The following is a 27,848-nucleotide window of genomic DNA, read 5'->3' as shown; positions in this document are numbered from 1 at the left end:
AGGGGAAATATTACTTTCTCTTTAAAGGCAAACAATTCCTCCACTGGCTCCACCCAATCTGAGCTTCCTGCCTCCATGGTTTCAGAGGGTGTGAACACTTTTTCTTCACAGTTAAAATAAAAGCACCAGCTGGAAGACTGTCTTTGGAGAAAATTTGAGAACTCATCAACGGGTTGAAAAAAAAGGTGAGTCTGGCTGAGGAGCATCCTTGAGCACTAGAGTTGTTTGGGAAGTAGGTCCATGGAGTGTACATGATGTGGGTTCTGGTCCCAGGAAGGACCAGGTTCTGTGCCCGAAGCACAGTAGCGGGGGAGTGCTGTCAGAGGGTAGTGAAGGAGGGTAGAGAGGGGAGTCAGGAGCTTTATTAGCACAATGTTACATGTCTCATATTGAACAGGACACATTTGTGCTGAGTGGTGCACCTTCAGGCATTTGCTGTTGTGATAGACACTGAGGGCTGCCTGACAAACCCTCCTTTTCCCTGGATAGGAAATGAGTATCTCCAAGGCAGGTCTTTAGAGCTTGAAAGCAATTTGGAGACCACCCTGACTAACTCCTTCTTTTTTCTGAAAAAGAAGCAGGGTCCCAGAGAGTGTGCTGACTCTAGGGGTTGCCCACATCACTAAGGGCAGAGGAAATCTGCATTGCTGTTTACTGAATCCTTTCCATCATTCAGCAGAGAGAAACTCTAACCTAAGTAAGTGTGACATGTGAGGTGAGGAGGGGGTGTCATGGGTAGAGGATTGGTTATTCTGCAGGAACATTGTATGTGAATGTCCCTGGTTATAGGCTTTCTAAAAGTGTTCTGTTCTGGAAAGAGTGTGGACTCTCCTCCCTGCCCTTTCTTGATCTAGCTCTGATTCATTGTAATTTTAGAATTCTGGGTCTGAGAAGACACTGAGAGGAGGCCGATGTGTGCAGTGCTTAGGAGGGAAGGTGGTAGTCAGACAGACTTTGAATTTGATCTCTGCTCTGCCCAATACCTGTTAGCACTGTGACCTTGGGCAAGTGTCTCAGCATTTTCAAGCCACATTAATTTCTTTATTTAAAAAGTTAGAATAATAAAATTAGCTTTTTGCAGGCTATTATGGGGAATTAGGTGAGATAATGTACAAAAAATTATCAGGGTGCTTGTTATAAAATATCAGCAGTGGTTATATTATATACATATCAAATTTTTATTGTTGAAAAATGTTAATTTACTAAAAGATAAACGAATAACACAAGGAACTTCCATGCACCTAGACCAAGCTTCCATAATTATTAAGTGATGCCAATCTCGTTTCATCTATATACTCACCACTCTCCAGCCACCCCACATTATTTTGAAGTAAATATCATTGTTTCATTTTATCAGTAAATATTTTAAACCATTTAAAAATATGACCTTAGTCAGACTTCAGAAGGCAAATAGAATTTTTTACGAAGTTTCCAGTTGCCTTCAGATTTCCCTGATTGTCTCATAATTTAAAAACTATTTGAAGTTGGATCCAATTAAGATTCATAAATTGCAGTTGTTTGGTTTCTCTTATATTTAATTCAATATATAGCTTTCTCAACTTCTCTGTTTCTTTCTGGAAAATTTCTCTGTATAAGAAGGAGGAAGTCTTTTTTCCCAAAAGAACTGGACAGTTTACATTTTGTTGATTAACATTCTCATGGTATCATTTCACCTGCTTTTCTAGTTCCAGTGTTTTGGGTGAAGTTATATTTAAGGTGAGGCTTGATCTAACTCAGGTTTGACTATTTGGTGGGAATATACCATAGGTTCACTGTAAACTTTCCTCAGAAGGCATATAATGTTTTATAGTAATCGACATTACTGATGGCCTAAATTTCATTGAGGGTCAGAAGTGATAGGTTGCCGAAAGAGGAATGCAGGAGGTGAGGGATTAGGAATTTATTGGATCATCCCCATACCAGGTGGCTAGCATGGATGATTCTAGCCCCAGTGACAGGAGTCAGAGGCTTTTAAAGAACTTTTGGCAGGCATTTTCTGGACAGAGACTTTTTTTATGCATACCCAGAGGGGACATAATGGAATGTAGTCATTGCAAGTGAAATATGGTCTCAGCAAAGGGAATGTCCATAGTGAAATAACCTGAAAAGCCAGTTCCCAGGGGAGGGATATTGATACAATTGCTCGATCAAATCTAAACCTAACAGTGGTGATATCAAATTCTATCATTTTTCCCTAATTTATTAGATGGAAAAATCTTATAAAAAGAAAGTTCCCTCCAACCATTCTCTCATTTCCATGAAGTTCAGTTATATCTGAAAGACAAGATACATGCTCAATTCTTTCCATTTTTTTGTCAATGTTCATAACAAGAAGATGTTTTCCTAGCACACTCGCAAGGGAGCGAATGGCTATGTTAAGCAGAAGGCCATGTTATGAACTCATGTATTTTAAGATATCTGATATATTTGATTCATTGGAGTTATTATCGATGCTCACATTGACCCATCAATGTTCAGTTGCATTCTCTTGAGGTTGGCTCTTAAGTCCTTTCCATGAGATCCCAGTGATTTTTGAGAGATCCTGGCTTTTTGATGACAAGAGAGTGAAAGCTCAACTGAAGCATTTTCTGCCTATTCCTAGAATCAGTAGTTTGTTTATAAAACCCTAATTTTTTTTGGTGGGAAATGGCATTTGAAAACCACACTCTAGGCACTAAGGGTGGTCATTGTCCCTGCGCTCATTATTATCTCTATTCCTTTTCAATGGACTTCAAAACTGCACACACACACACACACACACACACGAATAGAATTTTTGGAAACAATTTTATTTTTTCAGGTTTTTTTATTTTTTTGTTAAACTTAAGTTAATAACACTAAATATGGCCAATGAAATTATTGCCTTTTTAAGTGTCTGGGACCAATTCCTTCTATGGTCCATCCACCCCACAGTATACAATTAAATTTGTTTTCCATTTCATTTTGGTTTTAGTATTTTGAAATATACTTTTTGTATAATTATGTAAGCTACCTACACGGTCTCAAGTTCAAATCTATAAAATCTTAGTGTAAGGAAGACACCCATTTTCCAGCTTCTGTCCTTGTTCCCTACACCCTGCTTCTCCCATCCCATGTAAGTTAATTTTTGTTGGTTTAGATTTCAGAGTATCCTGCTATTGCCTTTTCATATATATGAAAAAGATGTCTTGTATTTCATACATGTAGTGCATATTCCTCCTCATTATAAGAATGGTAGGTCAACTCTACATTATTTTCATTTTTTCCCCACTTAATGATGTATCCTGGAGACCTCTCCATGTGTGTATAGAGAGAGACATTCCTTTTCACAGTTGGTTAGTCCCACACTGTGTGAATATATCTTAAGTAATTCAACCAATCCCTAATGATGGCCTTTTGATAGGTTTTTGGTCTTTTGCTAATACAAATAATGATGCAATAAATACATTATGTGTACTTTTTCTACATTTTTGTCAGTGTAGTTAAGGAATGTATATTAAAATGAGGGATTGACAATGACTGGGAAAATGCATAAGTACTTTTGCAGGACAGTGCTTACTTTTCTACTGTAGGGTTTGGACTGTTTTTCCATTCTCACCAGCCATGCAGGAGAGAATCTGCTTCCCTCATATCTTTGCCAACAGATTATGCTAGCAAACACTTGGATTTTTGCCAAACATGGATGTGTCAAATAGTATCTCACCTCAGAAATAGAGGTGTAATTTAATTAATATTTTTAGTGACTTTATTTTTTGTGTTTTGATTTATTTTTTCTCTGAGTGTATGTTAATGTCTTTTGAAATATTCAAGGTCCATTTAAATTCATTTTCCTCTGAATGTTTATTCCCATCTCTTGCTCCTTTTCGTATCAAGTTCCTGGTATTTTGTTTCTGTACTTTTTAATTTTCTGTGTACAACAGGAACATTTACCTCCTTTGTTGTAAGCTGAAAAATATTACTTTTCTGAATTTGACATTTTTGCTTTAATTTTTCAAAGATGTCTTTTGTCTCATATTATTGGTAATATTTTTATGTAACCACACTTAATATTTATTTTCCTTACTCAATTTCAAATATTAGAAATATTTTCCTTACCTGCAGTTTACAATAATTTATCCATATATATTTTCTTTTCTTTTTATGCATTTATTTTACATTTAAACTTCTAATCTGCTTGCAATTTGATAGACATGAGGCAATGGATGCAATTTTATGTTGTTGTTTTTTTTCTGTATATTTATATGGCAGGCATTTCTATATAGTTATATGGTTACCCCAAAGTTGCTTTATTACGACATCTTTGGCCCCTTTGATGTGGTATACTGCCATATTGAATATAAATGTAGCATAGTGTAATTGAATTGAATATAAAGAGTATGATTAATTAGGTCTGTTTCTGAATTTTCTGCTTTTGGTTCACTGTTCTCTCTATCTGTACAACAGCATCACACTTCTATAATCATAGAAACTGTGTCTCCTGGTAGAGGTAGTCCTTCCTCATAGTTTTTCTTGATGGTGCTGAGTAACTTTCTTTTTTCTTCATCCAAATGAACTTTATAATCCACCATTTAACTTTATAATCCACTATATTTTACCTGCATGAAAAAAAATGGTGATAACAAAAATTTTAACTTTACAATTATATAAAATAATGTTAGAGAAGTACCTACTTTTTCATCATTCCAAAACTTTATAACCTGCTATTTTAACTTCAAAATCCACTCTCTCAGCTACAGGGAGAAAGCGATGATAAAAAATTAAAATTTATAGTTATATAAGATCATGTTAGATAATTATTTTCAATGTATTAAGTGCTTTACACATGGATAAGTTTTGAATTCAGTCAAATGTCTTGACTTCACTAGGTAATTTTCTACTTCATCTATTAATAAGTTGTGTTGTAACAACAAATTTTGGTATAAATATTTCCAAATGAGACACATCTGTAGCTTTATTTATTGGTTAAATCTCTGTTAGCTTTAGGATCAATATCACACTTGATTCATAGAAAGAATGGGAAGATTTCCCCTTTTTTTTTATAAGATCAGGAGTAGCTTACATAACATTGAGGTGATCAGATTTGTAGAGGTTTAAGTGAGTTCTTCTATGAAAGCACATGGACATTGTATTCTTTTGTGAGAAAACTCTGCTTTATTATTTCCTCCAGATGAGTAATGGATGATTACACATTTTCAGGGAGGACAAGAATGAAGAAAAGAGGGTTGGGAATGGTCTCCACTTACCTAAGTACCCTTTCCCCTTCTCATCCCCTTCCTTAAGGTTTTGTTGGTACCTGCACCCCAGAACTTCTTGAAAGAACATGGCTGGTCTTCAGGACAACACTCTGAGGATTGTTCTGGTGGGGAAAACTGGAAGTGGGAAAAGTGCAACAGGAAACAGCATCCTTGGGAGAGAAGCATTTGTTTCTAAAGTTGCTCCCCATGCTGTTACCAAGAAATGTCAGAAAGGAAAGCGACAGTGGAAGGGGAAGAAGCTTCTTGTTGTGGACACCCCAGGGCTCTTTGACACCAAGGAGGAACTGATGACCACCTGTAGGCAAATCAGCCAGTGTGTCCTCCTCTCCCGCCCTGGGCCTCACGCCATCATCCTGGTTATACAGCTGGGCCGCTACACGGAGGAGGAACAGAGAACCATTGCATTGATCAAGGTCCTTTTTGGGGAGCCAGCCATGAACCACATGATCATCTTGTTCACTCGCAAAGATGATTTGGGTGATCAGACACTGGATGGCTTTTTATCAGAAGCAGACATAAACCTGCAAAGCATCATCAAGGAGTGTGGGAACCGCTGCTGTGCCTTCAATAACCAGCAAAGTGATGAGGCTGAGAAGGAAGCTCAACTGCAGTACCTGGTGGATCTGATAGAGAAAATGGTGCAGGATAACAGCATGCCTTACTTTTCTGTTCCCATCTACAAGGACATAGAGGAAAAGCTGAAACTCCAGGTAGAAGACTTGAAGAAAAGCTATGCTGATCAATTACTGAAGGAAACTAAACTACTTGAAAAGAAATGTGCTCAGGGAAAAATATCAGAGCAAGCAATGAAGGAGAAAAAAATATTCTTATTGGAGGACTATAATAAAAAAAATGAAAATATTGAGGAAGAAGCTGAAATAAATATATTTGAATATGTTGTAGACATAATTTGGGATATACTTTCAAAAACATGGGATATGTTTTGGAAATGATGTAAGTTTTATTTCTGTTTCTTAGTTTACTATGATTTGTTAATGTGGTTAATTCTATTTTCCAAAGATGACTACAGCAATCTATTCTATCCCATCCATTCTCATTGTAATCTGAGTTTATTTTTCCTTCTGTTGAATTAAAGGTTTTTTCCTACCATAAAATTCAATGGGCTTTGTGACTGCTTTGACAACTAGTTTGTGCTTGTGACTTCAAAAGTGAGATAGGGAAAATACCTCTTTGCTCCCTAGAGTTTGTGGGCTTGGCACTTGGCAAGCATGTGGTGAGGAAGCCCAGGTTACCCATTGAGAGGCCATGCAAAGAAGACTTGAACTCACTGGCTCACTCTTTCATCTACAGCAGCAACAACTTGCCAGTAATGCAAGTGAGGCAACATGTAAGCAGATTCTCCAGCTGCCAACTGAGCCACCTCAGATGAAGCAGCAAAGAGCATAGATGGGCCACCCCCACTGCATCCTGCCCTGATTGCAGATTCATGAGAAAAATAAAGACTGTTGGTTTAAACCACTAGGTTTTGGGATGGTTTGTTATGCTGTGACAGTAACCACCAGCACCTTCCCAGCTCATTCAGCACCAATACCCACAATGCTAACGAACGGAAGAAGTTACAGAATTGGCATAATAAGGCAATAACATATTATGAAGAGTTCACAGACTCAATTTAGGAAATTTCAAATGAGAAATCCTGCATGTGTCAAGTGTTAGCACCACCAGTGATGCACATTATTTCAGTCCACATTTGTGTGCAACTTGTTAGTGAAGGAGAAAGGTTTCTCCAATAAGATGGTTCTGTGGTCAGTGTGAAGCAGGATAGTAAGAAGCTAGAAAAAATCCTGGACAAATGGAATAGAGAAACCGAGATGAGAAAATTAACTGTTTGGGCGGCTTGTAGCTAGCTTGTTAATCACAAAATCTTATGTTCCCCAACCAAGAGCACTTGAGAGCAAATGGTGTATATGTCTCCTCCCTAAACAGAGAATTCATCGCTTAAAACACTCTTGTATGGGAAGTAGAGCACAAAGACTCAATTTATTGTGATTTGTGCCAGCTAAACCCAAGAGCAAATGAAGTCAGGGAAAAATAACAAAAATCAATTAAAGCCAGGCACAACAAAGATAAAATAAAACAGTAAAACAGACCAAAGGACAATCAAAAATGCCTCTATACATTTACCTTGATGCATCAGCATATTAAAAATTCACCTGGACAGCTGATTGAAAACAAAACAAAAAAGTCCTCAGGACAAAAATTCACTCTAGCACAGGCCCATGCCCTGTACCAGGTATTTCTTTCTAAACTCTATGGGTCCCAATGAGGCACTTACAACCTGGGGAGCAGTGGGCAGTGGCACCCAGCTTCATCCCCTAATCCTGTCTCCAAGGCCCCCTTTTCCCTGACTTCCCACTGAGCTGAAGCAGTCCCACCTTGGCTCACTTCTTTCCTATAACATTTCTAGAGCCAAAGCAGCTCCACCTCCGCTCTTTTCTATTGTTTCTTCTACCCTAAACCCTTCCTTTGTTTCACTGTCCCCAGCTTTAATGAACATTCTCTTTCCTGCACCAAGTCAAGAACTCACACACTATGGGCCAGTCCCTGTCTGGGAACACATGGATGTTTGTAAGTTGCTAAATTCTCCTCTTGATTTTCTTTCTTCTCTTTTTTAGGTGCCATCCCAAAATGTCCCTGACTGTAACTTAAAAATCTCTACTCTGCTAAGTATTTTTCATTTGCATCTATAGATGCACATTTTGCCCTCCTTCATCTTAGCTCTTTGCCCCAGGAGGCTGATCTATGTGGATGATATTGTTACCAAACTCAAGGGCTGCTCCACTTGGGGTATCATATTCCAGAAGGAGACATAGTTGTCACAGGGTAGTTTTATACACTTTTAGCAAGTTAAGGAGACAGGGGATTCATATCAAAAGCTCTGTCTCTCCAAAGGGAAAGGCTTAGCCATTCTTCACACTATTTGGTCAATTATACATTGATTTCTTTCTTCTTTTTTTTTCCTTTTGCTGTTGGCTACACTTGTCCTGTTGAGTTCTTGTCAAGCTCATCCTGTTTCCAGCTGGTCTCATAAATTTTAATATTTAACCCTTTGCACTCGCTTGCTTTTTTCTCGATTCCTTTATTCTACTCGGGATTTAATTTTTTAAATACCTCAGATTTTACAAAGCGTGGCAGTAGAATAAAAAACTGGAGTTTCCTTTCATACAAACTTATTTATTTGGATTTTTTATATTTGAAATTATTGATACATTCAATACAATTCGACATACGAGCTGCTACCGATGCTAACCGTGTTGAGTCACACTCAACATCCGAGTGCAAAAGGTTAACAAGATTAACATCTAGTAAGAATGGCCAATACATTGAGATCCTTGTCCTATCTAACAACATCTGGCTCTCTGACTTATGCTTGAGTTCTGCCAATGGGAAATCCAAGCAGGAGATCTCTTCTGGGTAGAAAAGCAAGGTCGGGGTATTTGTTCTCTTGCCTCTCTCCCTGCAAGTTAATATCTGATCAGCTGCAATGCTAAGTTGAAGATCACACCTTCTCTAAGGTGTGGGTTCCAGGCCTCACCCCCTTAGGGTTAGCATGTAATTTCCTCACTGTTGCCAGCAGTCTTCTCTGTCACTTGCACCCGAGTCCACAGATTGTAGGAAACCATGCACTTGACTCTCCCCCAATTACCTAATTAGAGTGGGCCACCTCTGCTGCTAGAATCCTAATTGGGAAATCTTAATGATAATCACTCTCTTTAATCTTTCAGAAATGCCCTGGTCTTTATTCTTGTTTCTTAAAAAACTCCCTCTAGTGTTTCTCACACCAGAATATCTCTCCTGAAAGTTGAAATCTCTGTCATTGCTCCAGCAGAATGCTTTGTGTTCATACCTAATGAGTCTGCCAATGTACCATCTTTGGTTAATCACATGGGAATAACAGTCAACAACCTGAGTGATCTGTCCCTCAGCCCAGGGCACTTTCTAAGTCAATAGATGGAGTTATGGTTCTGGGTGGAAAAAGTTGCCCCTAATTTTAGAATTTGGTGTCTTAACTTGTGTCTTCTCTCACATGTGATTGTATTGTTGCTAAGGATCTGAGAGAGCAGCCATCAAATGAGCCACATGCATGCTAGTGAAGCCCCTCGCTGACCGCTCAGGGCACACTGAAGAAGAAGAGGGGGCCATAGGAAATTGTGGGAGCTGGTCACCGTGGATGAGTGTTGGTTGTAGTGTTGGTCTCAAGTCTGGGCTGTTTTTACTAAATGCTAAAATGTGGCACAGTATTCTGCAGAGGAACTCTAACAGGGATGAACTTGACCAGAATCATGACTGGTTAGTTTATCTAGTTACAAAGAAGAAATCAACATGTAATTTATCAAACCGAGTATGTAAGCCTCCCTTAGGAGAGGCAGAGCTTTGGAAATTATTCCCCTGTCTCCTTTACTGGTCTCAAGTGAAAATATAACTTCTCCCACCAAGACTGTGTTCCTTTGAACCCAATGTTCTGCTACACTGTGCAAGGTCATGGAGAAGATGTGATCTCCAGTTGACCCAAAGTCTGGATCCAGCCTCTTGGAGGTTCATCCCAACTATCTTTGGAACGTGCATTCAGCTTGCCTTTTCCCTTCCCAGGAGCTGCTTCAAGTACACATAGCGTGAGACAGTAATGTGTTGCTGAGGCCAGTTGGATGTTGTATGTATCTGGGCCCAGTTAAGGCCTCTATATAAACTTTTCAGATCTGGCAGGCAGATGCAGAGAATGTTTGTTCAGGCCACTCAAGACAAGCCTTTTAAGTAAGTTCCCTGGCCTATTAAACTGCTACCTAACCATCTGCAGTGGTCTGCCTCTTTCTTAGGTCTCTCCCTGCCCTCCATATGGGTGTTGCTTTCAGATTATTCCTGTGATATTTTGAACCAACATATGCTTTTATTTACTTATTTATTTATTTATTTACTAGTGGCCCAGTGCATGAAATCTGTGCACTGGGTGGGGGAGGGGAGTCTCCTCAGTTCAGCCTGCCCCCTCTCACAGTCCAGGAGCCTTCAGGGGGTTTTCTATTGATGGCTTAGACCTAAGCTGTAGTCTGTCCTCCCTCTGTGGCTGTCTGGCCTCACTATGCGGGAAGTGACCAGGCAATCATGGGAAGGCGTTGCCCCCATCATCCAGTTGCTACTGCCACAGCTGACAGAGGTGGCTGCTGGCACCCAGCCCTTGCTTCTTAGCGGTGATCCCCCTCCCCCGCCCACTGGTGGGCGGGGGGGGGGGGCCGCGATCTGGGGCCAAGGTGGCTGAGGGAGGGGCTGTGGGAGGTTGAGGTACAGCAGGTGCACCTCTGTGCAGGTGTGGCGCCAGGACCAGCCCGTGCAGCGGCCTCTATGGTTGCCTCTGCGAAAGGGGCAACACTGGGACCAGGACCACATAGCCCCCTCTCCAGCTGCCTCTGCAGAAGGGCCTGTGCAGCGGCCTCTCCATAGCCTCTGTCTCTGCTGAGCTGCCTCTGTGAAAGGGGCAGTGGCCATGGTGGCAGCGCTGCCTCCTCTCCTGTGGCGGTGCCTCCTCAGCTCCTGCAACATTTCTAGGGTGTCTACTGTGGTGTCACCAACCAGGGACAGCTCACTGGGCAATGCACTCCTGTGGAGGTATTTAGCTGTGGTAGCATTGCATATTTGGGGTTCCCCAAGTGTCCCTGATCTATGGAGCTGGCCATGGTGACTGGGAGTCCTGGTTGCGGAGAAATAATCTGGGGGGGACACATGGTGTGGTGAAGGCTGGGGCATATCTATGGTGATGGGCTGGAATGTGGAGGCTGAGACTGGTGTCTGGAGAGTGGACAGGGGCCAGAGATTTCACCTGGCTACTGAGGGATGTGGTGGCCAGAGAGGTGAGTCCTGTGGTCCTCTGAGAACATGTGCTGCTGTACACAGCTGTATATCCATTTCAGCAAGCAAGAGTAGGGAGGGTGGGTGGGATAATTATGCCTGAAGCCATGCCAGCACTGCCTTTCTGTTGTTGCTGCTGCTGCTGTTGCTCCGTGGCATCTCTCTGTACTGTGGCTCATTCTCGCCACACTGGGGTTGTGCCCTGGGTTCATGATGTTCAAGGCCTGGCCCTGGGGTTTCAGGCCTCCCATTGCTTACTGCTGCGGAGGGACAGCAGGTCGTGGCCCGCTGGCTTGCATGGTGTTCAGGTTCAGCAGGCTGGGCTAGAGCTGAAGGCCAGGCTGGCTGGCCACAAACTTGGCCATGTGTTATTTGATGAGGGCTGCCATCAGCTGAGGGTTTGACTTAAGGATGTTGAGCATGTGCTGCTGATGGGGGAGCTGGGAGACTTCAGGGTCCACAGCAGGTCCTTCAGGGCACCTGGAGAGATGCTCTGAGGTGGCTGCACCTTGGGTCTGCATAGACATCACGGGTCTGGGCATGCCTCACATTGGCTGTTGCTGGGGGATGGGTACTGGCTGCCACTGCCAGGGCTCGGGGGGCAAAATAACAGGCTCACTGACCTGGTTGGGTCACATTCAGGCCCATGGGGGCCATCTGGCTCTCAGGGGTCACTGCCTCAGGGACATACTATTGTTGGTGCTCACCCAGTACAGATGCTGCTGCTGCTGGGCCTCACGTGCAATCTGCCGGGCACCTCCACTGCTGCAGGTGGGCCTGGGCGGGGGAGGGAGGGAGAAGGGACCTGGCACCTGGTTAGTGGGCTTTCCAGTGCAAACTGTGGTGGTGGTGGTAGTGTGTGTGGGGGGGGGGGCTGAGTTCTGGCCACATTGGAGAAGCCGGCTGGAGGCACGCTCACAGGCGACCGGCTAGAGGCACGCTCACAGGCGAGGGCTGGGGCAGAGTCGGGGGCTGTGGTGTCCAGGGTGTGCTGGGATGCAGTGTGGGGGGCTGGGGTGGTGCTGAAGGAAGGGAAGGCAGATTCTGCTGAGGCACGGTGCAGTGTTGATGGTGGCATCCGCTGGGACATGAGCTACACGTGCTGCCCGTGGTGCTGTATCTCCTGCTGGCTGAGCTTCTGCTTGATGTTGAGGCAGTAGGGAATGGGGCATGTGTTTTCTTGGCAGTGTTTGGCATGGTAGCAGCAAAGGGTGATGAACTGCTTGCACACTCTACTACCTCCATTGGTCTTGGATTGGCAGTCCTTGGTGTGCTGCACAACCCACTTCATTGGCAGTTGGCTTCGCAGCACTGGAGGGCATGCATCAGGGACTGGATGCAGTGCTGGATGGCCTAGGGACACCACTCGCCACTCCCGGATGCTCCTGAACTGCACTCACCCTGGCTGCTGCCCTCATGGTCCAGGCCCAGCCCCACCTTCACCATCTTGTGGGTGTGGCTCTTTATGTTGTAGCAGTTGATGTCCTCGCACCAGCCACAGCACCCTCAGTGGAGGCACTGCCTCCCTTCTGGATCCCCAGGCTGCAACACTGCCTCTTCCTCCAGGGGTGTTGCTTCTCCTATGCTGCCAGCCCTGGCAGCCACTGTGGCTTTGACCAGATGGTAGCCCGGGAAGATGTCTAGAAGACATCTGGTCTAATTAGCATATTACTTTTTTATTAGTATAGATTTCTGGGATGAGTACAGTAACTAAATTTTCTTTTCTTAAATTTATTTTTCCTTTTTATTGAATGTATTGGGATAACACTGGTTAACAAAATTATATAGGTTTCAGGTGCACACTTCTAAAGCACATCATCTGTACACTCTATTGTGTGTTCACCGCCCCAAGTCAGGTCTCCTTCCATCATAGGTACCCACCATTCTCCACTTCCCCCCGCACACCTAGTCATCTCACTGTTGTTCTTGTCCATTATGTTTTTTCTTATTTTTTTCTTTTTTGCTCAATTTACCTAGCTCCCCACCCCCTGACAGCTGTATGCCGACTCTCCATCTATAAGTCTGTCTCTCAACAACATATGCTTTTAAAAGAGCAGACTCATCCTCATCTATGTTTTTAGACAAATATAAAAAATGGGGTATCTAAGGCAATCATTCTCAAGCTCTTTCTTCCTATTAAAAAGCATCTTGTTTTTTCTAAAACTTTTCCTAAATTGGGATTAACAAATTTCCATGTTGCAGAAAATCATCATCAATCATCATATCCTCCTCCACAGAGGTCTGAGATCTCAGCTCAGAGTCTAGGTCTCAGCCACTCACATACATGTTCACATTAAGGAACAATTTTGGTGCATATCTGTGCAGGGCACATAAGTGGTTGTTGGGGCTTTAGTGGCAAAGGAAAGTGGGGTGGCAGGGCTATAGGGCATTAGAAAATAGAGTCATTACCTTGGTTGTGGTGATGGTTTCACTGGTGCAGTATATGCCCAAAATACTTATTCAGATCTTTTTAAATTGGGTCATTTGTCTTTTCATTAATGGATTATAAGAGTTCTTTATGCATTCTGTTCTTTGTCAGTTTTTTATCAAATATATTTGCAGGTTTTTTATCAGATGTGTGATTGTAAGAATTTCTCCCATATTTTATTTTTATTTTTTTCTTATTGCTTAAGATACATTTTGCTAATTATTTTTCATTTTCCTAATATATACTATTTTCCAAAATAGTAATTTTATTTTTATATTTTTATTTTATTAAATTTATTGTGGAGACATTGGTTAATAAAATCACATAGGTTTTAAATGTACAATTCTATAATACATGATCTGAATATTATGGTGTATGTTCACCAGCCAAAGTCAAGTCTTTGTCCATCACTATATATTTGAACCCCTTTACCCTTTTCTATTTCTTCCCAAACCACTTCCTTTCTGATAACCACCATACTGTTGTCTGTGTGTATGAGGTTGTTTTTTGTTTGTTTGTTTGTTTTGTTTTTTTGTCTTTCTTGTTTTTTTTCTTTTGTTGCATTCTGTTTTATCCTACATACATGACTGTTGTCCATTTCTATCTGATTTATTTCACTTAGGATGATATCAGAATTTCTTTTTTATTTCTTTTTAATTTTTTTGTGTAATAAGATTTTTAATAAGCTTTTTATAGTTGATATTACATATATCTCCCCTTTTCCACCCTTCAACCCAACCCTACAAGCCCTACCCATTCCCTAGATCTTCACTACCCTATTGCCCATGTCCTTGGGCTATGCCTATAAGTATATAAGCTCTGTGATATATCTCTTCTCATGCCCCCAACCCCACATTGAGGTATAATTTCTTTATCTATTAATTCATATGTAGACATGTTGGTTGTTTCTATATCTTGGCTATTATAAATAATGATGCAATAAACACAGCAGTGCAGATATCTTTTAAGGTTAGTGTTTTTGTTTTCTTACTTAAACATTCAGTAGTAGAAACACTGAATCATATGGTAGTTCTATTTTTACTTTTTTGAAGAAACTCTATACTGGTTTATACAGTGGGAGCACCAATTTATATTCCTACTAACATTGCATAAGTGTTCTCTTTTCTTCCCATTCTCACCACCATTTGTTATTTTTGTCCTTTTGATCATAGCCATTCAGGCAGGTGTGAAGTTGATATTTCACTGTGTATGTTTTTAAAACAGTAAATCAATTTTATTTGTATTGATTTTAGACAGAGAGGAAGGTACAGAGAGACAAAGAGAAACATGGATGTGATAGATAAACATTGATTGGTCGTCTCCTTCCTGCATGTACCCTGACTGGGAATAGAAGCCACAACATTTCAGTCTATAGGACAATTCTACAATCAACTAAGCCTCCTGGGCAGGGCTCACTGTGGTGTTTATATCTATTTCCCTCATGTTTACTTGCCTTGAACATCTTTACATGTACCTTTTGGGCATTCTCAGAGGCTCCCACTGTTATATGGCAGAGAGGGAATTGCCCTGCTAGGGAAGTAGATCTATGCCCTCCAAATTCAGCTCCCGGCTTTGTTCTTATCTAGAGGGAGAGGAGATGACCATCTCAAGCTCATTTTCAGTGCCCAGGGGTCCAGGATAAGGAGAGACCAGCTTCTGGAGCACTTGGAGGAGGTCTCCTAACTACAGACTGAAAGTCAGTGTCTTCCTCTTCCAGCTCTTCCTCTTCTTTACCTTTTTTTTTTTTTTTAAAAAAATACATATGTTATTGTGTTTTTACAGAGAGGGATAGAAAGTTAGAAACAATGATGAGAGAGAAACATCGATTAGCTGCCTCCTGCACATCCCCTACAGGGGATGGGTGCTAGTGGCTCAATCCCAAAAGATACTCCATTAGGACAGATCTATTTACACCAACCAAGGTACATGCCCTTGACTGGAATCAAACCTGGGACCCTTCAGGCTGCAGGCCGATGCTCTATCCACGGGGCCAAACCGGTTAGGCCTTCTCTACCTTTTTGTATTATAGGTACCACATCTTTTCACTGAACCATCAACTTAGCCCTTCCTTATTTCTGCTGAGTCAGAATTATGAAAAGTCATAAAGGCTTGAATATATGGCACTTCCCGCCATTCCCATGATCTCTGACAAAACAATTCTAACTGTAATACTGTATAATATTTTAAAGACCCATTTAGTGGCCACCTTTACCAAGAATCTAGAGCATATATAGACCAAACAATATTACAATAAAATGCAACTATCTTTTTTGTCATTGGCAGATAAGTGTAAATAGTGTAAATAGATCTGTCTTAATGGAGTATCTTTTGGGATTGAGCCACTAGCACCCATCCTTAAATAATTCAAACAAGATTACAGGCAAAATTAAATGAGGCAAAACTAGCCTAATATGAGATATTTATATATGCACACAACAGACAGACAATCATTTGTGGCTTACCATGCAAAACCAGACAGAATACCAGACAGAATGTCCTGCACCACATAGGGCTATGCCTCCACCCTAATTTCATCAGGCTCAGGTTCAGAGACTAGCCAAGGACCATGAGTAGTAACAGAAGTTGATCAAGCTCACACCAGGTAGGAGGCAAAAGGCAACAGACAATGGATGCCTCTCATTATAGAGTTACAGAACACTCGATTCAAATTAGGTGAGATGATGGGGATTGCTGAGGCTGTGACTCAAAACAGGAAGATTCCTGGCAGTGCTGCAAATGATAGATTCCAGCCTCAGCCTCAGGAATCCCCACTTCCTGCTGTAAGCCAGATCACCAGTAATCACCCAGAGGAATCCCAATTGTGGTCCTACCAGTGTTGCCAGAAAATGAAACTGGACTACAAATGGGTCAGGCTGCCTGTCACTACTTGAGTCAATTAAGCAGACACAGGGTTGAAGTGTATATGAGCATTTTATTTTCCAACATTTATGGCAACATGGGAGAGCAGAAGATCATTCACAAAAATATGCTCTCCTACTTCCTCTGCCCCTCCCCCCCCTTCCCCTGCTGCTTATATTGGGTAGAAGGACAAATATACATGGGGGTCTAGGCAAAAGGTATAAGATTGGGTACGCAAAAAAAATGGTTGCAGAGTAAAGGGAAGATAAACTGACATTCTCCCTGGACCAAACTTGAAATACAACCGAAGTACTGAAAAGCTACTATGAAAAATCAACTGAAGACTAGATGGGGAGAACTGTAATAACCAAGGATGGAAAGTGGAGCCTGCATATAGCCTGGTAAGAAGGGCGGAGGCACAAAAAGGCTGGCTGGGCTTCCACAGAACAAAAGACTTACTCAGGACGAGAGTGAAGAATAGAAAAAAAATTTGCAGGCAAATGGAAATGAAAAGGAAAAAAAAGCTGTGTAGCAATACACATATCTGACAAAGTAGACTTCAAAATGAAGGCAATCACAAGAGACAACAAAGGTCACTACACAATACTGAAAGCATCGATCCAACAAGAGAATGTAACCTAGGTAAACATACATGCACTCAATATAAGAGCACATAAATATATATTAAAAATATCCAGAGGACTTTAAGGGGGAGATTGACAAGAATATAGTCATAGAAGGTGACTTTATCACCACATTGACTTCGCTGAATAGATCTTCCAAACAAAAAGTTAAAAATGAAATTCACTCTAAATCACAAAAGATCAATGAAACCAAGAGCTGGTTCTTAGAAAATACATATAAGTTTGATAAACTATTAGCAGAATCATGAAGAAACAAAAAGACAGTACTCAAATAAATAAAATAATAAATAAAAGTGGTGCAGTAACAACAGACAACACAGAATTACAAAGGACTGTAAGAAAATACTATGAGCAATATATGCAAACAAGCTGTTCAATCTGGGTGAAATGAACAAGTTGCTAGAAAAATACAAACTTCCAAAACTGAATCAGAAACAATCAGAAAACCTGAATAGGCCAATAACAACTGATGAAATAGAAGCATTAATAAAATAAATAAACAAATAAACTAACAAACAAAAATCCACAAACAAAAAACCCTGGTCCTTGTGCTTCACAGGGGAGTTTTGGAAAACATTTAAAAAGAACTAACACCTACGCTTGTTATATTATTCCAAAAAACTCAAGAGGAAGGAACACTTCCAAGCTTTCTATGAGGCCACAATTATTTAAATTCCAAAACCAGATAAATACACTACAAAGAAAGAGCAGCACAGACCAATATCCCTGATAGACATATGAGTAAGTGCTAAAATCCTCAATGTAATACTAGAAAATTAAAAAGATAACACACCAAGACCAAGTGGGATTAATTCCAGAGATAAAAGATTGGTACAATATTAGCAAATAAAAAAATATGATACATCACATCAACAAATTGGAAGGAAAAATCACATGATCATATCAATAGATTCAGAAAAAAAATTGACAAAATCCATCACCCATTTTGTTTTATAAAACTTTCAGCAAAATATGAATAGAGAGATCAAAGCTCAACATAATGAAGGCCATATATGACAAATCTATAGTGAACATCACACTCAATGGGCAAAAATTAAAACCATTTCCCCTAAGCTGTACAGGAACAGGACAGGGATGTCCACTTTCACTACTCTTATTCATCATAGTGCTAGAAGTTTTAGACACAGGATAAGACAAGAAGAAGAAATAAAAGGCATCCATATTAGAAAGGAGAAAGTAAAACTGTCATTATTCACAGATGACATGATATTGTACATAGAAAACCCTAATGGCTCCACCAGAAAACTAGGAGATTGAATAAATGAATTTGACAATATAGCAGGATACAAAATTAACACCCAGAAATTGATGGCATTTTTATACTCCAATAATGCATTCTAAGAAAGAGAAACTGAAATAATAACCCCATTTACTATTGCAACAACAACAACAACAACAAAAATAAGACACTTAGGAATAAACTTAACCAAGGAGGTAAAAGACCTATACTCAGAAAAACTACAGGACATTGAAAAGAAGATAGAGGAAAATATAAACAAGTGGAAGAATATAACATGTTCATGGATTGGTAGAATCAACATCATTAAAATGTCCATAGTACCCAGGCAGTTTATAGATTCAATGCAATCCCTATTAAAATACCAACAGTATATTTCACATATCTAAAACAATTACTCCAAAAATTTATATGGAACCAAAAAAGACCACAAATAGCTACAGCAATCTTGAGAAAGAAGTACAAATTTGGAGGGATCACAATACTGATATCAAACTATAATACAAAGCAATCGTAATCAAAGCAGCCTGGTACTGGCAGAAGAATAGGCAAACAGAGCAAGGAATCAGAACAGAGACCCCAGAAATTAACCTAAGCCATACTCTCAATTAATATTTGACCAAGGAGGCAATAATATACAATGGAGTCAAGACAGTCTCTTTAATAAATGGTGTTGAGAAAATTGAGTAGATACATAACCAAAGATGAAACTAGACCACAAACTTACACCATACACAAGCATAAACCCAAAATGGAGAAAAAAGACTTAAATGCAAGTATTGAAACCATACAAATTTTAGAAGAAATCATAGGCAGCAAAATCTCAGATATCTGTTGTAGCAATATGTGTACAGATACATCTCTTAGGGCAAAGGGAACTAAAGAGAAAATAACCAAATGGGACTACAACAAAATAAAAAGCTCCTGCACAGTAATAAGAAACCATCAACAAGGTGAAATTGAAGCACACTGTATGGGGGAACATATTTGGCCTTACTACATCTGATAAGGGTTTAATATCCAAAACATATAAGTAACTCATACAATTTAACAAAAGGAAAACAAACAATCCAATTAAAAAGTTGTCAAAGGACCTAAATAGACACATGCAAAGCAGACATTCAGAGAGCCAAGAGACATATGAAAAAAAAATGCTCAAAGTCACTGATCATGAGAGAGGTGCATATTAAAAAGACAATGAGGTATCACCTCACACATGTCAGAATGGCTACCATCAACAAATGACAAGTGCTAGCGAAGATGTGGAGAAAAGGGAACCCTAGTGCACTGCTGGTGGGATTGCAGACTAGTGCTGCCATTATGTAAAACAGTATGGCATTTCCTCAACAAATTAAATATGGAACTACCATTTGACCCAATGATCCCACTTCTAGACATATATCCTAAGTAACCCAAAACGCCAATCAGAAAGAATGTATGCACCCCTATGTTCATAGCACAATTTACAATAGCTAATATCTAGAAACAGCCAAAGTGCCCATTAGTAGAATTATGGGGAAAAAAGCTGTGGTACATTTACACCATGGAATACTATGAAGCAGTATAAAAGAAGGATCTCTTACCCTTTGAGACAGTACTGAGGGACCTGAAGAGTATTAGGCTAAGCAAAATAAAGCAGTCAGAGAAAGACAAGTATCACATGATCTCACTCATATGTGGAATCTAATAAAGAAAATAAACTGATAAGCAAAATAGATCCAGAGACATAGAAGCATAGAGCACACTGGGGAATGTCAGAGGGAAGGTGGGGGATGGAAGGATGGTGGACACACACAATAGGAAGCCAAGGGCAAGCTAGAAGGGTTGAATGGGGGGAAAAGGGAGACATATGTAATACTTTTAACAATAAAGATTTAATATATTAAAAAAAGAGTGGGTATGCAAATGAAATAAAAATGGAAAAATGGTTACACATTACAGACAATGTGGGCTGGGGATTGGAAGGCCAGGCACCGATGGGACTTCATTGTTTTGGCAACAAGATTGTTAATCTTCCCATGATTATTGGCAGTTATGAAATGCAGCAAAGATGTGAGGTACTGTTCAGGGCTGTATCTACAAAGATCTTGTTTGTCAAGTGTCCCCACACCCCAGAGCCCTCATCTGGAGATAGTCCCTTACTGTGAATGTCTCCTTGTGTCCTGAGTGTCCCAGAAAACAGTCTGGGACTGTGCTCTTTCCTTCCAAACCCCACAGAAGACATGGAACAAACAGACCAGAATGGACTCCAGGAAAAGGGATGATGCTAGTCTGTGAGATAGGCATATGGCAGCGGGGTGTGCTGTCCTCTCACTATAAGGATGATGGGAGTTTCTGGCGGGGGACAAGGCCCTCTTTGCAAAGATTAGGACTTGCAATAGAAAATTTCATAAAATGTGCTGGAATGTTACAGGGACCACAGAGACATCTAGTTCAGGCCCAGCATTCATACTTATGGGGACACTGGGGCCCAGGTGAAAGGGCAGAGCAGGACAGCACAAATGTACTGTACCCTCCATCTTGTGTAACTATGTATATGACTCCTTTTCCTTAGAAAATCACGAGAATGTAACAGTTGCATAAACCTGCCAATAGGAATGTAGAGAAGGAGACTCAATCCAAATTAGGCAATCTCTGTAACCCACGTCACTTCCCTAAACCCACCCAAATGACCAACCCTTTATAACCTATCGTTCTTCCAGGGCTCGCTCTCTCATCCTGCTGCTGCGTCAGAAAGAGGCTGGAAGCCAAACCCAGGTTTGAATAAAGACTCTTTGCTTTTGCATTGGAGAAAAGGCTCCCTGGTGGTTGATTATTGGGGACCCCCAAACTCTGGGCATAACACAGGCAGTGTGGCCATAGTAACTGATTGTCATGGAGATGGGCACTGAGGTCTCCTGGATCCAGCAGGACTGTCCTGGAAACATGAAATTCCTGTGTGGAGGCTAATTGGCCTCCTCACCACAGCACCTAGCCCCCCACCTCTCAGCCCTCTGCCACCCTCACTGCCAAGCCTTCCTCAGGGATCATCCTGGCACCAGGACCCCAACCCACCCCCACCCAGCCCCTCACCACAGCTTCCTGCTCTTACCCTCATGAATACTCTGGCCACACATTCTCCCACTGCTCCCGGGACACAGTGTCACACCTGCTTCTGTGTCGCTGCTCTTTTCTCCTCATTACAGGGCAGCTCCAGGATCTTATGTCCATCCAAACACCATCCATTCCTCAGGCTGCAGGCTGTCTGCACCTTCTCCATGAAATCACTTAAACTCACAATGGAGACCACAAAGCAGAAAAAGAGCAAGAGAGAGAGAGAGAGAGAGAGAGAGAGAGAGAGAGAGAGAGAGAGAGAGAGAGAGAGAGAGAGATTAGAGAGTGTGTCTGACCTTCCTCCTCTCTCCTCACTCAGTCCACTCCCCAGAAAAGCAATGCAAAAAATTTCCTTCTCATAGGAGAAAGGCAAAGTCAGGTGACCTTTGAAACTAATTTGGAAAATCAGTCAAACATACTATTTCCTCTAGGTGGAGAAATAAGAATTTGAGCTGATTTTGTTGTATTATCAATCAGCGAACTAAACAAGACGCCTTAAAGAGCCAATTAGTTAGGAGTTATTTTTATTGCACACAGGTTCAGAGCAGAATACCTCTGTCAAATTCTGAACAACCAAAGGAGGAAGCATTCTCTTTCTATATCTTTTCAGGTCCTTGTGTAAGTTATTTTTACAGATCATTTGTAACCTTGAGTACATATCATATATAACAAACACCTGTCATATCTATGCAGGCAACTTGTAACCTTGAGTAAATATCATATCTACACAGACACCTGTAACCTTGGATACATAATGAACAAACACTTGGCATAAGAATATGGGAATTATTATCAGTATCAAAATTATCCTGTTACATCAGATGACTAGCTTGCAAGGTTAGATAGCTAAGATTTTACCTTTCTCTATTGTTCAAACTAAAAAAAAAAGTTATTTTATAGACAGAACAAGGGACTATCTCACAGTAACAGAGAATTTCAAAAGCAGTTTTTATACAAGATGGAGGTTACTATGCTTCAATTTTCCCAGACAATTCCACAGTGACACTGGCCCAGCATGCTAAAAAAGATGTGTCTGGAGGTAAAATGACTTCCCAGTGTACCCAAATCTGAGTCAGGTGTTGAAGAACCTGAGACAGGTTTTGATAGGAAGGTGTGATGTGCAGGGTGCATCAGAGAGGCATTAATGTGCATCCCAGTCAAGGCTTCACCCAGTAGACAGTCCTTGGTTGGGGTATTGCTTATGGCAACCAAATAAGAGGGAAAGTCCTCCAATAGTCTCAATGGGAGAAAGAAGGTGAGAGAGAGAGTCATGACTTCAGAAAGGTGAGTGTGACAAGACCACTCTCCTTGGTGGAGGCATATAAGCCAAAGACCTCACTAGGATACTTAGTAGTTAAGATGTGGGAGCTTTGAGGTCACAAGCAATGCAAAGCATCAGTCAACCACAGTTGCCTCGGAACTGGTCTGGCCCTTCTCGAAGGGTTCTCCCCTAAAAGCTACTGCACTTAAAAGTCATAAGATCAACTTTATCATCTAACCAGGGAAAACAGAATTTAGGAGTACTTGCAATCCATTTTCATAGCCATAAGAAATTATTTGCGATTCATTATGTAGCTGAACACAAATTATTTTTTATGATATAAAATTCAATGACCTGAGCCATTGAGAGAAAGCGATATTAATAATCTGCATGAGAAAGTTACCAATATAAGTGCTGGCTCATGATTTACCCTTTTTCATGGCAATAAAGGTCAAATACTATTTTTAAAATCCTCTCCAGAATTTAAATGATGTATTTGGTGTGTACTGGCTCCAGGCTTGCCCAGATGGGTGTCTTCACCCAGCTACAGATAGGGAGGGCAGGGATGAACATTCCACCTTCCACGCTTCCTTGAAACTCCCACCCATCCACTCACATACCTTTCAAAGTCAAGTGGGAGAAGCTGGAGGGAGCCAAAGTCTTCAGTAAAAGTTGGTTGGTGTGTCCACCAGCCAAGATGCTAATCCTGTCTCTATGAGGATTAGGGCTCTGTTGTTGAGACACATGAATGTCTTCAATGAGAAACAGACTTGGAAACCAGAGGTACCATTTGGGACTTCTGTATGTGCTCTGGGTCTGTGACCTCAAAGACCAGGAGAATTTATTTTCTTCTTGTCCTTCAACCGCAGTCATTTCTAAAAGTTTAACATTAAATTTTTCAATATTAGGTTGGCATCTCTAATCTCTCAGCCAATGATTCAGCTGGGTGGGACTACTAGGCTCAAACTTCAAGGATGTAGCCTAATAATGAGACCCCAGTGTGCTTCTGTTCTGTCAAGCCTGGGATCTGGCTGAAAGATCTGATACTCCCCATATTCCTTGTTGGAATGGCTGAAGAAGGTGACGTGGTCAGCTATATTCTCATTACCCAGGGATACCTAGCAAAGCTCAGGGTCCAATATTCATGAAGGCCTGGTTTCTATCTGGAGGAGAACACGTGAACCTGAGAAGAAGTTTCAAAACCTAAACATAAAATGTGGTTTCTACCATATGATTCAACATTTCCACTTCTGGGTATATGCTGCCAAAGAAGTCAAAGCAGGCACTCAAACAGACATGTGTATACTAATGTTCATAGGAGCATTATTCACAATACAGATAGTGGAAACAACTCATACCCATATATAAGAATAAACAAAAGTGGTCCATCATATAATGGAATATTAATCAGCCTTGAAAAAGAAGGAAATTACAACACTGCTACAATATGGGTGAACCTTGAACTCACTATGCCAAGTGATATAAACCAGTCACGACATGTTAACTTTACAGGAATCCACTTATCAGATGAACCCAGAACAGTACAAGCCATAGAGACAGAAAGTATAATGGTGTTTAACAAGGGTTCAGGGTGGGGAGAAATGAGAAATTATTGTTTCATGGGGCCACAATGTGAAAGTGCTGAATACCACTGAATTGTATACCTAAAAAGAGCTAAGGCAGTGTTACAGGAAGATAAAGAGCTAGGAAAATTATAGGGCAAGTGGAATAGGGAAGTTGAGAAAGGAAAGTTAAAACAAGACCAAACAGTGGGGGCAATTTGCAGCCAGCTTGTAAATAGTAAGCTGTTATCTCCTCAGCCAAGGACACCTGAGAGCAAATGGTTAAAAGCCACCCTAATGAGGGGGTACGAAGAAAGGGAAAATGAAGTGTTTTACTCCCTAAGCAGAAAAGCCAGCAGGCTCAAGGTTTGGCAAGATAAAGTTGCCAGGTGCTTCTCATGAATTCTGGGTATCACATCAAAGTGAAAAGGAACCTTGAGGAATAATCTGTACAAAAATAGTCAACAGAGGAATTTTGAAATCTATAGATAAGAGGAAATATGATGCTTCAGACCTCCACCAACATTGTTCTTCATATTAATTGAGAGCCTGTCTGTGCTTCAAAAACCAGATGTATAGGATTGCTTGCCTTGCTTCTCTAGTAAAGGTACATGCTTTAATTTATTTAACAAAATTGGTTTAATCACAGTCCAATCAAGGTCCCTCATATATTTATTTATACGGAAGACAAGAATTGAGGTTGGGGTGAGCCCTCTCCCTTCAACTCATGGGCTGCCCAATAACACCTCTCTGCTGTCTGTGAGAGGTGCCTCTGACAACAATACCTTTTTTTTTTGTTGTTGTTGCTAATCCTCACCTGAGGATATTTTTTCATTGAAATATAGGTAGTGTGGGAGGGAGGGAGGGGAGAGAGAAAAAAACATCATTGTGAGAGAGGCACATTGTTTAGTTGACTCCAGCACTCACCCCCACCAGCGCCATGGATCAAGCCTGCAGCTGAGGTAGGTACCCTTGACCAGAATTGAACTCACAGTCCTTCAGTCTGTGGGCTGATGCTCTAGCCACTGAGAAAATCAGCTAGGGCAACAACAGTACTTTTATGTCACGCATTTTGAAACACAATTAATTTTTTTTTTAATGAAAGGTATGTGAACCCAGGGCATATCTGAGGCGCAGATGTAATTTTTGTCTCTCCTCCCAAGACAGTCTTCCTGAGGTCATGTAGCAGATATCTGCTTTCTCTTGATGCTTCTAGATCTAAGGGAAAAGGAACAGACCCCAAAGAGGCTGAGGTTCATCCTGGTGGAGAAAATCAGAAATGGGAAAAGTACAACAGGAAACATCATCCTTGGCCAGGAAGTGTTCCAGGCTAAGCTTAGTGCTAGAACATTGTCCTAGGCCTTCCAGAGGGGGAGCTGAGACTGGGCTTAGAAGGAACTTGAGGTGATTGACATCCCCAATATTTTGTCCTCTTGAGGTCCACAGGAAGTGGCAGGTAGGGGCTCCTGGGAAGCCATCGGCTTCTCCTCTCCAGGGCCACATGTGGTGTTCCTGGTGACAGAGCTGGGCAGGTTCACAAAGGAGGACCAGTTGGTGGTCAGGCGCCTTCAGGATGTCTTTGGAGTGGAAATCCTGGCCTATACCATCCTGGTGTTCACCTGGAAGGAAGACCTGGATGGAGGCTCTCTGGACAAGTAAGTGAGCAACTGACAACTGGGAGCTTGCTGAGCTGGATGTCATTTGTGCCAGGTGTCACTGTGGCTTCAAAAATAGAGAGGAGGGGGCAGAGTAGGAGGCCCAGCTGAAGGAGCTCATGGACAAAATCGAGGGGGTCTTGTGGGAAAACGAAGGCCATCATTATAGCAACAAGGCTTACCAATACTCCCAGCAAAACCTTCTGCTCACAGAAGTCCAAGGAAGGCAGATAATCCAGGGTCAAGGCTCTGGGGAAGGGCCCAGTGAGGAGTCCTGGCTGGAGGGACTGCGCAGAATCCAGAAGGCATCTGAGGAAACTCACAAACTTCTCCTGAAGTGGGCACCCATCTGAGCATATGTTGGACTCCAGTGAGGGGAGCTATTTCCTGTGAGCCCCTCTCAGCCCTGTGTCCAGCTTCCAGCCTGTCACTTGTCCTCTCATCCCATGAGTCACTGACCATGCCAGTCTCCAGGTGGGTGTCTGGTGTGGTAAGAGGGTGTGGGTTCCCGAGTTCTCAACTCCCATCCAGGTCCTTCATCACATATTTCAATGCACATGGACCCCTTCCTCCTCTGTCCCCTCTACTTCCTGCATGCTTTCTCATATGTAACCTCACATTGCATTGGAATTATGTTTCTTGGAGTTCTTATCTTTACTCTGATAGAACCAAAGCTTCTTGAGGGTAGGTCATTCCTCATTCTTTCATGTAAACCCATACAGCTTCCAGATCACTGCAGTCACTACTTAAATGATGATAACAAATCTCTGTAAGATGGTGGCCAGTTGATTTCACACCTCCTGGACTATGTCCTGCCCACAAAGGGGAAGGCATAGTGACTTTTTAAGGTACCTCCTGTGTGTGGTGGTCAGGACATTGCAATGGCTGTGAAACATGTGTAGAAGGACAGCTGCTGGGATAGCAACAAGAGGGAAGGGGGCATGAGGAACATATATTTTATTCTCCACTGAAATAGGCCATTGAATCACAACAAATGTGCCTTGTGGCAACTTCCTGGTGGAAATGATGAGCAAAGTGGGCCAAGGTATCCAAGGAGCCAGGCCTGGTCAGAAAGGTGGCACAGGGACTTGGCTACAAGATATGAAGGCCTAAGGAGGCACCATGCAGGCTTGAGCAGAATAGGAGGACGTTCCCAAAGCAGACTTCGATAAGGTATGTTCTCATTAGGGTCCCTTCTCATTATATCTGTCCTGTAATGGTGGAAAACAAAGGTGATTTTCAACCCTGTCTCAGCTTTACCTGAAAACCCCTTCTCTTTCTCCTTTGTTAGTGAATACCTGAGGTCAGTGTCTGAGTGTGTAGTGGGGTTACCCAGTAAGGTATTTGTGAGTGTGAAATGGAGGGAGGCATATAAGAAATTGTACCAGCAAATGTGACAGGTGATTGACGTGAACATCATAGGGTGCAGCCTGCCTGGTGATGTGGAGGAGTTTATATCATGTGGGTCTTTGTGTGGTACTGCAGACTGGAGCCATGAGGGTAAAGGTGGCCTAGAACCAGAAGACAACATATGTTGGTCTGGTCCTGACCATCTGAACTCACAAAGAGAATGATGCATCTCAAATGCAGCTCAACTCCTCTAAGGTTCAAGGTGCTTGCTGGGGAATCTGACCAAGAGGTGGAAATGAAATATGAAGAGACACGTAAAATGCCTCCCCATAAACCCCTCTTTTCCTTTCTTCAAGCCATTTGGTGAGGGTCAGCTACTTTCTTCAGGGATGGGTGGAAAGCAGATGTGGGCGTGCTGGGGAACAATTAGAAATCAGGCTTCTCTGGATGCTCACCTGCTGGTCAGAGACCTACTAACGATAGAGGCCCTATCTAAACCCTGGTCCCCAGTCTGGAGCCCATGACACCCAACTTTCCCAGACACAGGTTGAGCCTAAGACTGCTGGAACATACCTTGTGCTGAAAGATTCAGAAAAGTGTCTCAAGGCAGACCAGACACTTATTTTGGTTTATACTTAAGACAGT

At 41.6% G+C, this 27,848-nt stretch overlaps 1 protein-coding gene and 2 pseudogenes across 2 annotated transcripts; 2 read left to right on the top strand and 1 right to left on the bottom strand.

Annotated features, from left to right (window-relative positions):
• The first annotated feature begins 124 nt into the window (after positions 1-124).
• On the top strand, positions 125-6,346 carry GIMAP7 (GTPase, IMAP family member 7). 2 transcript variants are annotated; one of them, XM_054726346.1, is made up of 2 exons: positions 125-185; positions 5,260-6,346. In XM_054726346.1, the coding sequence occupies exon 2, from the start codon at positions 5,300-5,302 to the stop codon at positions 6,185-6,187; it is 888 nt and encodes a 295-aa protein (XP_054582321.1). In that variant the 5' UTR covers positions 125-185; positions 5,260-5,299; the 3' UTR covers positions 6,188-6,346. The 2 variants fall into 2 exon arrangements, with proteins under 2 accessions (XP_054582321.1, XP_054582322.1); XM_054726347.1 differs by lacking the exon at positions 125-185 and adding an exon at positions 624-697.
• Positions 6,347-11,186: 4,840 nt separating this feature from the next.
• LOC129151408 (CREB-binding protein-like) lies at positions 11,187-14,964 on the bottom strand (annotated as a pseudogene).
• A 5,294-nt stretch (positions 14,965-20,258) lies between these two features.
• Positions 20,259-26,206, top strand: LOC129151407 (GTPase IMAP family member 6-like; annotated as a pseudogene).
• Positions 26,207-27,848: the final 1,642 nt, after the last annotated feature.

This window comes from Eptesicus fuscus, chromosome 14 (assembly GCF_027574615.1).
Source record: "Eptesicus fuscus isolate TK198812 chromosome 14, DD_ASM_mEF_20220401, whole genome shotgun sequence".
NCBI classification, from domain to species: Eukaryota; Metazoa; Chordata; class Mammalia; order Chiroptera; family Vespertilionidae; genus Eptesicus; species Eptesicus fuscus.
The sequence above is the reverse complement of the archived record's forward strand: the minus strand, read 5'-3'. Positions and strand labels throughout refer to the sequence as shown.

Bases quoted from the DNA above. Each gene is read 5' to 3' on its own strand.
- GIMAP7 (XM_054726346.1), top strand. From the start codon at position 5,300: ATGGCTGGTCTTCAGGACAACACTCTGAGGATTGTTCTGGTGGGGAAA.